The sequence below is a fragment of the Lampris incognitus genome, chromosome 16 (assembly GCF_029633865.1).
Source record: "Lampris incognitus isolate fLamInc1 chromosome 16, fLamInc1.hap2, whole genome shotgun sequence".
NCBI classification, from domain to species: Eukaryota; Metazoa; Chordata; class Actinopteri; order Lampriformes; family Lampridae; genus Lampris; species Lampris incognitus.
In genome coordinates this window covers 32894843-32907950 of record NC_079226.1, presented here as the reverse complement: position 1 = coordinate 32907950, position 13108 = coordinate 32894843, and the positions used below count along the sequence as shown (strand labels likewise).

General features: G+C 46.3%; 1 protein-coding gene across 1 annotated transcript in view; it reads right to left on the bottom strand.

The window, feature by feature from the left end:
* kcnh5b (potassium voltage-gated channel, subfamily H (eag-related), member 5b) overlaps positions 1-12350 on the bottom strand; it is a 173144-nt gene extending 160794 nt beyond the window's left edge. Inside the window, exons 1-4 of the mRNA XM_056295501.1 lie at positions 12278-12350; positions 5115-5238; positions 1066-1172; positions 232-360 (exon numbers count right to left, since the gene is read on the bottom strand). Of these exons, the coding sequence (XP_056151476.1) occupies positions 232-360; positions 1066-1172; positions 5115-5238; positions 12278-12350 (433 nt within the window). The remainder of the gene's footprint in view (positions 1-231; positions 361-1065; positions 1173-5114; positions 5239-12277) is intronic.
* Between the last annotated feature and the right edge of the window lie 758 nt (positions 12351-13108).

Genomic DNA, 13108 nt, shown 5'->3' with positions numbered 1-13108 from the left:
TGGATGTGTGTTTTTGTCTTTGTGTTGCACTGCTGTGGGCTGGGAGAAACGACGTTTCGTTTCATTCATGTGCACAAGTGCATGAAATTAAATGACAAAGTGTTCCTGATTCCTGATATCATAACTGATGGCATAAAACTATGAAAAAATAAGACCCAGGTTGCAAAAAATTTAGCCACCTTTTCAGTCAATGCTCACTCCACTCACACACAGCTGTAATAAGAAACTGACCTTTGGTGGTTTCATCCTCGATGGGCTGCTTGAAGACGGTGATGTCCTTGAAAGTGCAGAGGAACAGAACCACCTTGTCGTTCTCGTTCCTGATGGGAGCCACCTGCATGTAGAACCACACTGGGCTTCCTGCAGACGCAAAATAACACATTCACTGTACAACAGGTTGCACCGGCCAAGCAATCTGCGGCGGACCTGTTCCAAAAGTGTTAGCACACGGCTTTATGGGAATTAGCTGGCTAGGTTTGTATACAAGCCATAATATCCTAGAGGGCCTATCTTTGCTGTTATTATGGGTACTTTAATGGTGCCAACGTCACCCTGCCAAACCATTATTATGGCACTTGTCAAAGTTGAGTACAACTGATGGTCCACTTATTGCTCATTTTCATCATCATTATACTCGATCAAAATGGTTTAGATGAGTTATTTTAAGTTACTATCTCTATTCTAACAGCAGGGATGTTATGAACAAGGTAAAAAAAAAAGAGGTGATCAGTTGTAAAGGACTCACTGTTCATTGTGTATAGAAAATCCTCAAAGCAACTGAGGCCTGTCTGTTTTGAGCGTTTATAAACCAAAAGATCCCAAACCTTATTAATTTCAGAACTTTTATGGACGCAACCTTTGCAGGTGCAACTTTTGTAGATATAAGACACATTTAGTCATCGTTCATCGTTAGATGAACGATACATGATCATTCAAGGGTACTATTTGGCTAATTTGACCAGCGTCGTTGTACATCAATTTGTTTGACTTCATCAAAAACATCAGTGATTTTAAGTAATCTAAGGGACAATGTCAGACAAAGATCATCAATTTTCGGAGACTCACTGTTCTTCCTGTACAGCAGGACTTCAAAGCAGTTGGACTCATAGTTGTCGAAGGTCTGTCGGACTTTTTCTATGGTCTTCTTGTCCGTCAGTTCTCCGTACATAAAGCTGAAAAAGGTAACAATCGCTGAGACAGCGTCCAACGTCACCAATACCAACCTGGCCCCTTGGCTTACGCTATATATCACATGTTTGTAATGGCATTGCCGATCTGTTATCTGGCCATAAAGTGTCCATTACATTTAATGTCTGATCTATACAGGGTAAACCACATAAATCTGCCTCACAGTGACGGTTTGGGACTGGTACATCGTGTATTTTCCTGACATTGTTTATCTGAGTTCTAATTATCCCTTTAAGCGCTGTAGATACTTGAATTACTGCTTATATAATCAGTTTGAGTGATTGTCTTCTTTCTTTTCTGGCAGTCTTCCAATATAGATTCACATAGGCAGGCAGGGGTAAACAGGTAAAATACTGGCGGGGTAGAATGTACTCGTGTATTTTTACATCTTCTCATGTAAAGCACATTACATTGCATTTTTATGTGCAAAATGCACAATAAAACCAAAGGTTGGTTGGTTGGTTGGTTGGTTGGGTCACAGATTTTCAACCAAACCATTTCCATTAAATAAATAAAAAGGTAAACATCCATTTTGCATGTATATTGGACCAGAATGGAGTAAGTTTTTTTAAAATATTTGTATATCTTTGTTAGAAATGGATAAGCCTGTGATGCTAACAGACATGAGGTACAATTGCTAGCATAACTAGCAAGTTTGGCAGCACCCCTGAAGCTCGTGGATGGTCTCCTGGATGTCTCTCTCCAGACTGATCCATTGGACATTGATGGCATCTGAGTTTTTATCTTCTACCATCATCATAAACTCATATCTCTGAGGAATGCGGCATACAAACAGTGACTGTTAGTTTAATGACTATTGTCGAGTGATGTGTGTATTGTATTGTCACACATTGTCCCTTTCAATATAAGCAGGGCTGTAAATGAAACACGGGTCTTAACACCAAAGAGCTATGCCCTGTTCAGCTATCATATTTTGGGAATGAAGTGATGACAAGGAAGTAATGATATCTTCCATAGCAATGACTATTCACACGGCACTCGTAGAAACAGGGTTTATTAAGTGCTGTATAGGTGAAAAAGCAGTGCAATAAAACAAGCAACATTGAAAAAATGAGAGCTAACAAAATGAGGGAAAAAAATATAAACAACCCAAAGATGATAACCAAAAAGTTTCATAAGAATATTCCAAAAAAAAAAACTCAATTAAGATAATGAATTTTGACAACCTATTTTCTTGCTCTGTTGAAAGCAAATAGAGCCAAAATCACTCTCTGGAACCTTCTAGTAGTGCCTCATAGGGGAGTCTTTATCAAGGTGCGCCATTATTTTGGACAGTCGCCTGTAAGATCCAGTGCTCACTGAGCTCACGTGTCCCTCTCAGTGTCACAGCTGAGTGGCCTGGTGGTCTCTCGGTGTCTTCCGCAGCCCTGCACAGCAGAGAGTGGACGGATTACTCTGAAAGCTGCTATTCTCACTTAGATCCGTGTTCAAGGGAGCCTTTTCAGCCGCTGGCTAAACGAGGCCTTCAACCCCCGGTCAGGTCTGAGAAACGCCCTGAGGAACGGAGTCCTTTAGAGTCATGACTTTTGACTCACAGCTGAAGCGGGACAATATCCTAAAGCTGGACGGGGCCCAGTTCCCCTGGCAACTGTAAATTGGATTCATTTTAAAGTCTCACTGAGCAGTGACCCCTCTCTCATTCAGAAAAAGACACAGAGATGCCTTGTTCTGACTACGGGCAAATCAGATTTGTTTCTCAAATCAGATCTTTATTTGCGAGTGATCAGATCGGATTTGTGTGTCCAGACATCACCAACCTATCTGCATGGGTTGCTGTGGCAACGACGTATAGGCGTGAGTAACTATGTGCACTGGCGACACGGTTTACCAATGCGAAAGCATGAGACCTGGAGATCCGTCACCTCGCCCTCCAAACAACCGCGCTGTGAAGTCACGGTGCAGAACTCTTCTGTGGCACCAGACAAACCCAGCGATGGAGGAGGGTGGTGCACGTTGCCATGTTCCGTGCTGCAGTCATGGCGGGCTTCACTGCACAGTGAGAGGTGTGGTGCCATCCACAAAGCAGTTAGCGTCACTAGTGAGGCCAAAGACAGTTTGAAATCCAATTTGGACGCATCTGTAGAAATCCGATTTGAATCGCACTTCAAACCACCTCCAAATGTGGATCAGATCCAATTTGCAAAAATTTCATGTGTTTTGGGGTTTTTTTTTTCTGTCCAGAGACAGAGAGAGAGAGAGAGAGAGAGAGAGAGAGAGAGAGAGAGAGAGAGAGAGAGAGAGAGAGAGAGAGAGAGAGAGAGAGAGAGAGAGAGAGAGAGAGAGAGAGAGAGCAAGGCAAGGCAAGACAAGACAAGTTTATTTGTATAGCAGATGCCAAGATGCTGAGGTTGTTTTTACAGAGCATCACTTTTTTTTTTTATTTAATTTTATTTTTTTGCAGCATGATACTGAAGGGGCTCTCCAGCAGTGAAGCAACGTAGCATCATGTAAACAGCGCCACTCTATTGATGGTCATTACTGCAGAACAGGGAGAAAATGGTTTCAAAGAATTCTGTCACTTCTTTTCAGTGTGCTTTTTTTCTTCTTCCATGTGCTTAAATAATGGATCAAACTTAAAGAGAAAAAAAGGACACATTCAGCGATTTTTGTGAGATAAGTGCAGCGCTTCGAAAGAGACATGATTTCAACAACAATGCGCCGCGGCAACTCTCATGTGGTTATAACACAAGATAACAAAGAAGAAGAAAGTACTGTAAAGATTGTGATATAAGGACACTGTTAGTTTTCACCAATGAACCCTATGTCTCCCTACTGAACCGGTCCACTTAAGACATTCTCTTTGCATTGACAACATATTGTAACGTGCACGGATAAGAAGACACGCTGGCCGCTGGCTGGCGGGTCTGACCCTTTAGTCGAGCGGTTAGCGATGTCTCCTGCGGTGCGGGCGATACAGGTTCGCTTCCTGGCGGCGGCAGTTTCTGTGGTTGCGTTGCCCCCCGAATTTGCTACAATATAGTATGTATAGCCAGCTCATAACTCCGGGTTGAAATAAAGGACGCATACCATATGAATGCAGACGCTAGGTCCAGGGAATTGCACAGGAACATCAGGAACAAGATCTGATAAATCAGATCTGGGCGGTCTGGCGGCGGCCTCGCCTAGCGTTGACTGTGGTGTTTTTGGTGTCGTCGTGTGGTGTGCGGGGAGGTGTGTCGAAGGTTGGGAGAGCTGGCGTTGGATCGGCTGGGGGAGCCTGGTCTGCAGCGTCCGGTGGGCCCAGGGACCACGGCCCTGCCTGGAACTGCGCCCGCAGATGAAACACCGAGGGCGGTCTGACAGGACGCGGAAGCGGGGCAGGCTAAGCTAACTGCTAGCCCATGCAGAACGGCAGCTCTGACAGTCATCCTGGAGTTCCTTCTCTCGGACAGTGATTTATTTATTTATTTATTGTAGTTTGATGTAGTGTTCTTGCAGTTTTTAAATTATGTACTTTTGTCTTTGTGTTGCACTGCTGTGGGCTGGAGGAAACGATACATAAATAAATAAAATTAAATAAATAAATAAATGGACAAATAAAGTGTTCCTGATTCCTGATGCATGACATTATCCTATAAGCTGCAACTGCAGAGCACTACTATCTAAGTTATCCAAAGGAGTTGAATCAGTGCTACTGGACTTGGTATATATCCGTGAAGACGTTTCGCCTCTCATCCAGGCGAAACGTCTTCACGGATATATACCAAGTCCAGTTGCACTTGATTCAACTCCTTTGGATAACCATGACCTGGATGAATGAGAACATTCACAGACACTACTATCTAAGGCAGACATTCCTTCACAGTTCTTGACACCGAGTAATCGTGTTCGACGTGAGAAATAGTTACACAAAGGTCAAAATGCCACGAAGAGCAATGAAAAAAAAAGGTTCAGTGTTTCTATACCTGCATGTGCTGCTCTTCTGCATGACTTCAGCCCTGTGGAAGCCGGACAGCTTGCAGAATCCGTCATTACTGTAGACTACAGGCCACTCCACGATCTGAGCGTTCCCCAGGAGGAAGCTGGTCTCTGACAGGGTGGCAGAGGCATGGGGGGGTTAAGGTCATTACAAAATCGAATAATACTATAACAGTGTCCACTGTGAAGCGCTAAGCACATTCTCTGCTATTTGTGAAATCAAAATTAAACACCAGGAAACTCAATAGTTCAAAACTGTTACTTTTTTTTTTTTTTTACGGAGTACAAATTACACCGCCGGGACTTCAGGCTGCAGTCAACTACAGCAAATCAATTGCAAGTCCAGTCCTGAACCAACCGTGGTTAACGGCCAACAACTAAATGATGCTGAGCTGCAAAACATTTACAACCAAACACTAACCACGTTTCTATCCCAGCGTGTTCACGTGAAGTATGTTGTTTTGAATAAAAAGCTTGATGGAAATAGCAAATATCAAATAACAACCCCAGAAATTGCCATAAATGCTTTACGCTCGCTTGAGACGGACAAACTTTTTATTTGATTAAAAAAAAAATGCAGTGAACTGCAACAGAGACGCATTTGCCAAAAATGAGATGAAATGTGAATAGAAAGTAATGACATAATCAGCTGTTTCTCATTCTGCTCCGTCTTTCTCCTGGGTGCAGAACACTTGGCGAATAACGTAGGGAACATAGGCCTACATTCAGGGTTTCATTCACTTATCTGAAAAGCTTCCTCTTCCCATCACTTGATATAAAATCGAGGAGTTTGCACTTAAAGTGTAGTTTCCTCACTCAGACTTTACCACAGAAGTCAGTGGGGGGAAAAGTACCGACAAGCCTGATTTGCCTGTTCACAGTCTGTCTGTACGGAGGGCCGCAAATGCAGATAAACAGGCAAGCAATCCCCGGTCAATTCAATCCATCCACCCATCCATTATCCAAACCGCTTATCCTTACCCAGGATCGCAGGGATGCTGGAGCCTACCCCAACAGCCATCGGGCGGCAGGCGGGGAGACACCCTGGACAGCGCGCCAGGCCATCACAGAGCCAACACACACACACACACACACACACACACACACACACACACACACACACACACACACAATTTTAGTATGGCCGATTCACCTGACCTACATGTCTTTGGACTGTGGAAAGAAACTGGAGCCCCCAGAGGAAACCCACGCAGACACGGGGAGAACATGCAAACTCCACACAGAGGACGACCCCCAAGGTTGGACTACCTCGGGGCTTGAACCCCGGACCTTCTTGCTGTGAGGTGACCACGCTAACCACTGCACCACCGTGCCGCCCCAATTCAATCCAATAGAAGCCTAAACTATTTGTGCTAACTCGCCAACGTTATGGAAAACAAAGCATTTATGGTACAAGAAACTATAGACCACAATATCTTGAGCAGATACTGAGACAGAAACTCAGGTCCAATAACACTAACGCATCCCTAAAACCTCTTTATACTTGCCAATCATCTGCTGCTGGCTGACAACATGTACAACACCAGCGATCATATAAACATTTCAAAAATAAGGGGCCTTCTACCAAAATCGTGAGAAAGACCGTGAGAAATTAACCCGTGCATTTATAACCGGTAGACTGGACTACTGTAACGGACTGTTCACCGGCCTCCCAAACTCAGCTGTGCAGCAACTACAGCTAATGCAACATGTGGCTGCACGTGTCCTCACCGGAAATAAAAAGTATGAACACATTACATCTGTTCTTCCATCTCTGCATCAGCTGAAGTCAGAACTAGAAGCGACTTTAAAATTCTGTTGCTTGTTTACAAAGCTCTAAATGGCCTTGAACACCAGTACATAAAGACGTGCTGATTAGACACAAACCAGCGCTCAGGTCCGATGGCAGTGGTCTTTTAACCATCCCTCCTGCTAAATCTAGAGCAGAGGAAGCTGTCTTTTGTATTTACACACCAAGTAGATGGACCCACCCTGACTGAGGACCTGAGAGAGGCCCCCACACTGGATACTTTAAAAAGCAGGTTAAAAACCTTACCTTTAACAACAGCCCATGGCTAAGTTCTTGGTGTGTGTGTGTGTGTGTTTTGTATATTAGTGTATTCTGCTCCGATTCCTGTATAACTGCACTAACACCTGTTGATGTGCACATTTATTTTCTACATTTGCACTTTTATGATTGTGTTGCGATTGTATTGTCATGTTATGTAAAGGACATTGTGCTACCCTTGTGTGTGAAATGTGCTATATAAATAAAGTTTGACTTGACTTGACCAGCCCATACCTTTAGTCCTACACTGTCTGTCTTTTACTGACGGGTTGACACAGTTGACAAGCTGCTCAAGGCCAGCCGATGCAGAACGAGACAAAACGACGTCTGCAGGCTGTTACGTACCACAGTTCATACTCACATCTGAGAACAAACACAACCAGTTGTCCTCACTTGCTAAACTATACACAACGCTCAGCGTTTTCGGTTTTTATTTTCAAAGTCATCCAGCATGCCGAATTTCGCCACAAGAGGACACTGTCACATAACCCCACACGAACAGGAACCACTTTTGGGTATTTTTCAGTGAAAATCGGTAAAAACCGAAAACGCTGAGCCTCGGCTATACAGCAAACCCTAGAAAGTCTCTCATCTAAGTGACCTCATCAGTGTCTGCAGGTATCCCCAACCTGTGTTGTTTATAAGGGCGGGGATACCTGCGGTCAGTTTAGGCTGAAGAAGTCGCTTAGATGAGTGATGACACGTTTCTCTCAATAAACGTTGTGTCCAAATGAACCGATTCAACTTTCCCAGATTTCCACTGCTGCATTACGGTGCATGCAGCAAGACAGACGGTAAACCGGTTTCCTGGCTATAAACAGGGTTTTTGACGAAGGATGAGTGGGGTGAGCTTTATTTGGATTTGATATCCTCTGTTATGCCACAAATTGTGGGAAATAAACCTCCCACCCTGTGGTTTGGATACAGGCCAGCCAGCTAAGAGAGCACCCCGCCGCCGCAGCAGCAGCAAAGGGTTAAGTGCCTTGCTCAATGACGCTAAGACGGCTATGGCCTCTTGTGTCAGGTCAAGTTTATTTAAACAGTACATTTAAAAAAACAACTAGCATTGACCAAAGCTGCACAACATACAAATTAACAAGCAAAAACATGCTGTACGATGTCAACGGATAAGACAGGAGAAAAACATAGCAACAAAGCACAGCAACAAGGATAAAACCACACAAGACAAACATAGCGCCACTCAGATGTGAGGGGATACAGATGGGCTTTTAAGTATGATTTGAAAGTGTCATGAGTGGGAGCAACAGAGAGGGAATATGGACCACAAAGTGGGACTGAAACCCCCCCCACCCCTGACTGGGAGACAATTTCACCAAACCATCTCGCCAAGCCTGAAGCATCATTATCTCCATTTCATCCGACTCCCAACTGTGGGTTTTACGGAGAGTGTGAAGGGAACGGACCGTTTCCCCACCCACAACCCTCACTGTTGAGTCTAAACAAACTACCCACCGATTATCCAGTAAATAAATGAAGGTAGGCAGCCTGGGAAATACCAGCACTGCAGAAAAACATTTGCGGTGGGTACAATCAACGAAGGAAATGACTAACAGCTAAGTTGTTTTCCGCTCTCTGTCAGAGCTACACACGTTAATGATCTATTTGTTTGGAGGCACTCGGCACAGGACCAGTCTGGTAATGAGGGAGGGAGATGAACGCTGGTAAAGCTTCCCCCGCAGCTGGTAACCTCTTCTGTGCTTGCGGTCAGTTTGGCAGGTTATTAACCATTATGTGAGAGTCCCGCTTTCTTCTCAAAGCTCCAGGTTGGTGGGAGGATACTGAAGGTGAGTGTTGCAGTTTGGGAGGAGAACTTTTCTGTTCTGCTCAGAAGGTGTTGGTAGGAGCTCCAGGGCCTCTAGATACAGGTGGGGTGCAGTGGAAACCTGAGCATGGTACATTGGGTCAGGGGTGGGGGGTAAAAATTTAATGGATAGAAATATAACTTGTAAGGTGTCCGGATAGTGTGGCGGTCTATTCCGTTGCCTACCAACACGAGGATCGCCGGTTCCAATCCCCGTGTTAGCTCCGGCTTGGTCGAGCATCCCTACAGACACAACTGGCCGTGTCTGCGGGTTGGAAGCCGGATGTGGGTATGTGTACTGGTCGCTGCACTAGAGTCTTCTCTGGTCGGTCGAGGCGCCTATTCGGGGGGTAGGGGGAACTGGGGGGAATGGCGTGATCCTCACACACACTATGTCCTCCTGGTGAAACTCCTCACTGTCGGGTGAAAAGAAGTGGCTGGCGACTCCACGTGTATCAGAGGAGGCATGCGGTAGTCTGCAGACCTCCCCGGATCGACAGAGGGGGTGGAGCAGTGACCGAGATGGCTCAGAAGAGTGGAGTAACTGGCTGGATACAACTAGGGAGAAAATACAGTGCAATGCAGGGTGGGGATACCTGCAGTCAGTTTAGACTGAAGATGTCACTTAGTTGAGTGACGAGACGTGTCTGTCAATAAACGTTGTGTCCAGATGAACTGATTTTCTTACCTGGATTACTGAGCATGCATCAAGCCATTTCCATTTCTGTGACTGGAAAATTAATCACACATAAGTGAGACGTGTTTACCAAATCAAGAAAGAAAGAAAAAAGAAATCATAGCTCAGTAGGAAAGCGGAGGGGAGTTGTATTGTTTGGTATTAAACCCTTACTTAAACAGGCACGTTGATCAATAGCAGGTATGACTTTTGAGAGGACTAGATCTCGAGGCGAATCTCGGGCAAGGTGTCTTCGTCTGCAGGAGTCTTCTCTGCTTGTGCCGTTTTGTCTTATGCAATTGCGCGGTCAGCGGTATATGCAAGTCGACAGGGACTATTCACCTCCTTCTCCGAGGCATCTCTAGTGGATTCACCCATGCGCTTTAATGTCCATTGACTTATGTAAGGTCAAAGTGCGTACACCCCTTCCTCGCCAGCCACGCTTTCACCGCCATTCCCAGTGTCTGTGATGTGTTGATACTGAACAGAACAAATAAAGGAGTACGCGCCTGTCAAATGTCATAAAGGAGCACAACATCGGCACGAGAACACAACGTGCACCCGGCTCTTCTTGCAAGGTCTTTTCAGTCAGGCTGACTTACTTGGGACTACAGTCGAGTCTGTACTTCAGCGGCTCTAATTTGTTTCCCCCCCCCTGGAAAAACTCCTCCGCCTTATTCCCTTAGCTTGCACTTTTTGTCCGGGAATTTCGCTCGTTTTCATGATTACTCCGCGGCCACAGCAGCGTTTGTCAGGGAGCTGCTCGCCTTGGGTTTTCACACGGCTTAGTGTCGCTTGCCTTTAATGTTGGCTGTAATAAACCCTTTCGGTGTTTATTGTTATAATAATCCCATGTCCAGTCTTGGGCTGTTCGTTTTGTTAACTTTTTAACTTTTCGGCGTAACTCAAGCACTACTTTCTCGTCGTTCTGCCCCGTCTTCAACCCCCTTTACGGCAATCCCGCTCTGCTCTACGTCACTCACAACACTGTCGCAACCGAGCACACCGTCGAGGAAGTGAGGCTAATTCTAGCGCTCGTGGCAAATGCACTAAATGCAAAATACAAACATCGCATATATGCACCCCACTTATACTCGGGGGGGGGCAACAAATTGCAACCTTGGTATCAAACTTTTTCATGGGACAAATACAAAATCTTCTAAATGCACTTTATTGAAATGTTGAGCCTACCATTGCCCCCTATTTCTGGAGTCTTTGTAATGTTCTTCTGAAAACCGGAGTGCTGCGGCACAGACGTCCTGCTCACGGAGGCGTGAAAATCCTTCCCTGGACAGCGCTGCACACCGCAGGACTCTTGGTTTCTTTTAAAAACAACCCCATGGCTTCAGCCGGAGGACGCAGCGCCTTACGCACGCCTGCTGGTATCATACAGCCGAGCAAAACACAAAGTGGCCAGCCTAAACGCAGAACAACCCCATCAACCCCCTCGTCTGGCCCCCTGCCACTTCGGCTTCACTTAAGTGTGCTCTTTTCCTTCGGTACACGGGAACTATTCCCACTAAATCAATTAGCTACCTCCTCGGTCAGCTCTGAAACTGCAGCATTTTGTTTGCGTGGCGGAATAACGTCGACCTCGTCCGATCTCCTCGTTAAAACCAAACCCATTAATTATGAGCCCTTTCATGCAGAAATTACTACACCAACTCAACCAATCACCGCCCCCAATTAGCGTTAAAGCCGGGGGGAGGGTCTGCTAGATCACGTGCCACCCCCCACCCCCCCGCATGCCTTCAGACACGATGCTGGACATGTAGAGGCGTCTGGCCCCCGGCTGGCCCCTGTCCTCCATCCCGGCCCATTACTCCCGTGACTTCTCGGAGGGGACAAAACGGGAGCAATCAATCTGAGTGGAGAGCACGGATCTCCAGCCAAGAACGCCACGGTTTATAGCGGAGGACGAGGGAGCCGCACCGCCTCACTTTGATTAAAATAACGGCAAGTTCAGCTTCACGGTACTGCACAAATTAAGGGGGATGGATAAAACGAAGGAGCCTCGTAAACAACTTTTTCCCCCCTCTTTCGCCCCGGAGGAACTGTAATTCATACTCGCACCTGCTCGTTGACTTCCTAAAAACGAGATGCGCCCCTATTACATAACAACCGCCACGGGTCAAAAACTGAAGCGTTTCGTTTAAACAAAAAAACCCAAAAAACAATCGCAACCGCCGAGAGATGAATAAGAGAGGGATTGGAGGTGGGTAAGTTGACGACAAATTATTGATCAGATGGTTTTAGCTTTTTTTTAGGGGTAGGCCTTATCGATGTTATTCATCAATTTGCACATAGAGGAATACAAGTTAAAGAACACGCTAAAGCCTACTTTTGCATTTACTTGTTTTTCTTGAGCAAATTAGATTACCGTCCATGCATTTTTACTGTTATCCCAACATGCGTGGCATTAAAAGGAGACGCGGAGTCACGCGCAAGCAGTCTATTTTTAGGAAAAACGCGATCACTGTATACGGTTGCTAAAAAAAGCGCACACGTTTTGCAGCTTTTGATAACAACAACAACAACAAGCACATGAATGCACGGCTCGGCGGAGCGTGACGCACGGACTCACCACTTGAACGCCGGACGATGTTCTCCAAAAAAGTATTCTGCGGTGCCACAAGCCCTCTCTTTCCCCCGGGCATCCTGCGGGCGGGCGGTGCTGTCGGTCGGGCTGGGTGACGGCTGTGTGTGCGGTCGTCAGAGGCTGGTACAGTGGCTGGGTATCAGTCGGTGAGACGGAGAAGCTCATTGTAGCCCTGCGCTCTGGCTGCTCGGGGCGCACTGTGCCACACAAGCGCGTCTCCGGAGTGAGCGCTGCATCCTGCTGGCTCCCCGGCGCCGCTAGAGCGCATGCGTATCAGCGCACCACCTTTGTCCGGCAGGCGGCGGCTTTACTACACCCAAAATGAGAGGGTGGTGGCAAGGAGGGACGCGGATCCAGCCAGGTGATCAGCGGAACGCCTTTCGATGAATTAACCAGGTTTATAAATAGAAGTATCCATCCATTAGCCGAACCGCTTACCCTGCTCTCAGGGTCGCCATCACACACACACACACACACGCACACACATACGCGCGCGCGCGCACACACACACGCATATTCATATCGGGACAATTAAGTACGGCCGAGTCACCTGACCTGCATGTCTTTGGACTGTGGGAGGAAACCGGAGCACCCGGAGGAAACCCACGCAGACACGTGGAGAACATGCAAACTCCACACAGAGGACGAACCGGGACGACCCCCAAGGTTGGACTACCCCGGGACTTGAACCCAGGACCAGATCCTGGGGGTAAATAAAAGTAACATATTCAAACTATATTGACTTGTGCGCCAATGGGGGAGAGGGCACATAACCCACCTTGCCTGCAAATGAGTCTGTGATCTTTTTAATTAGAC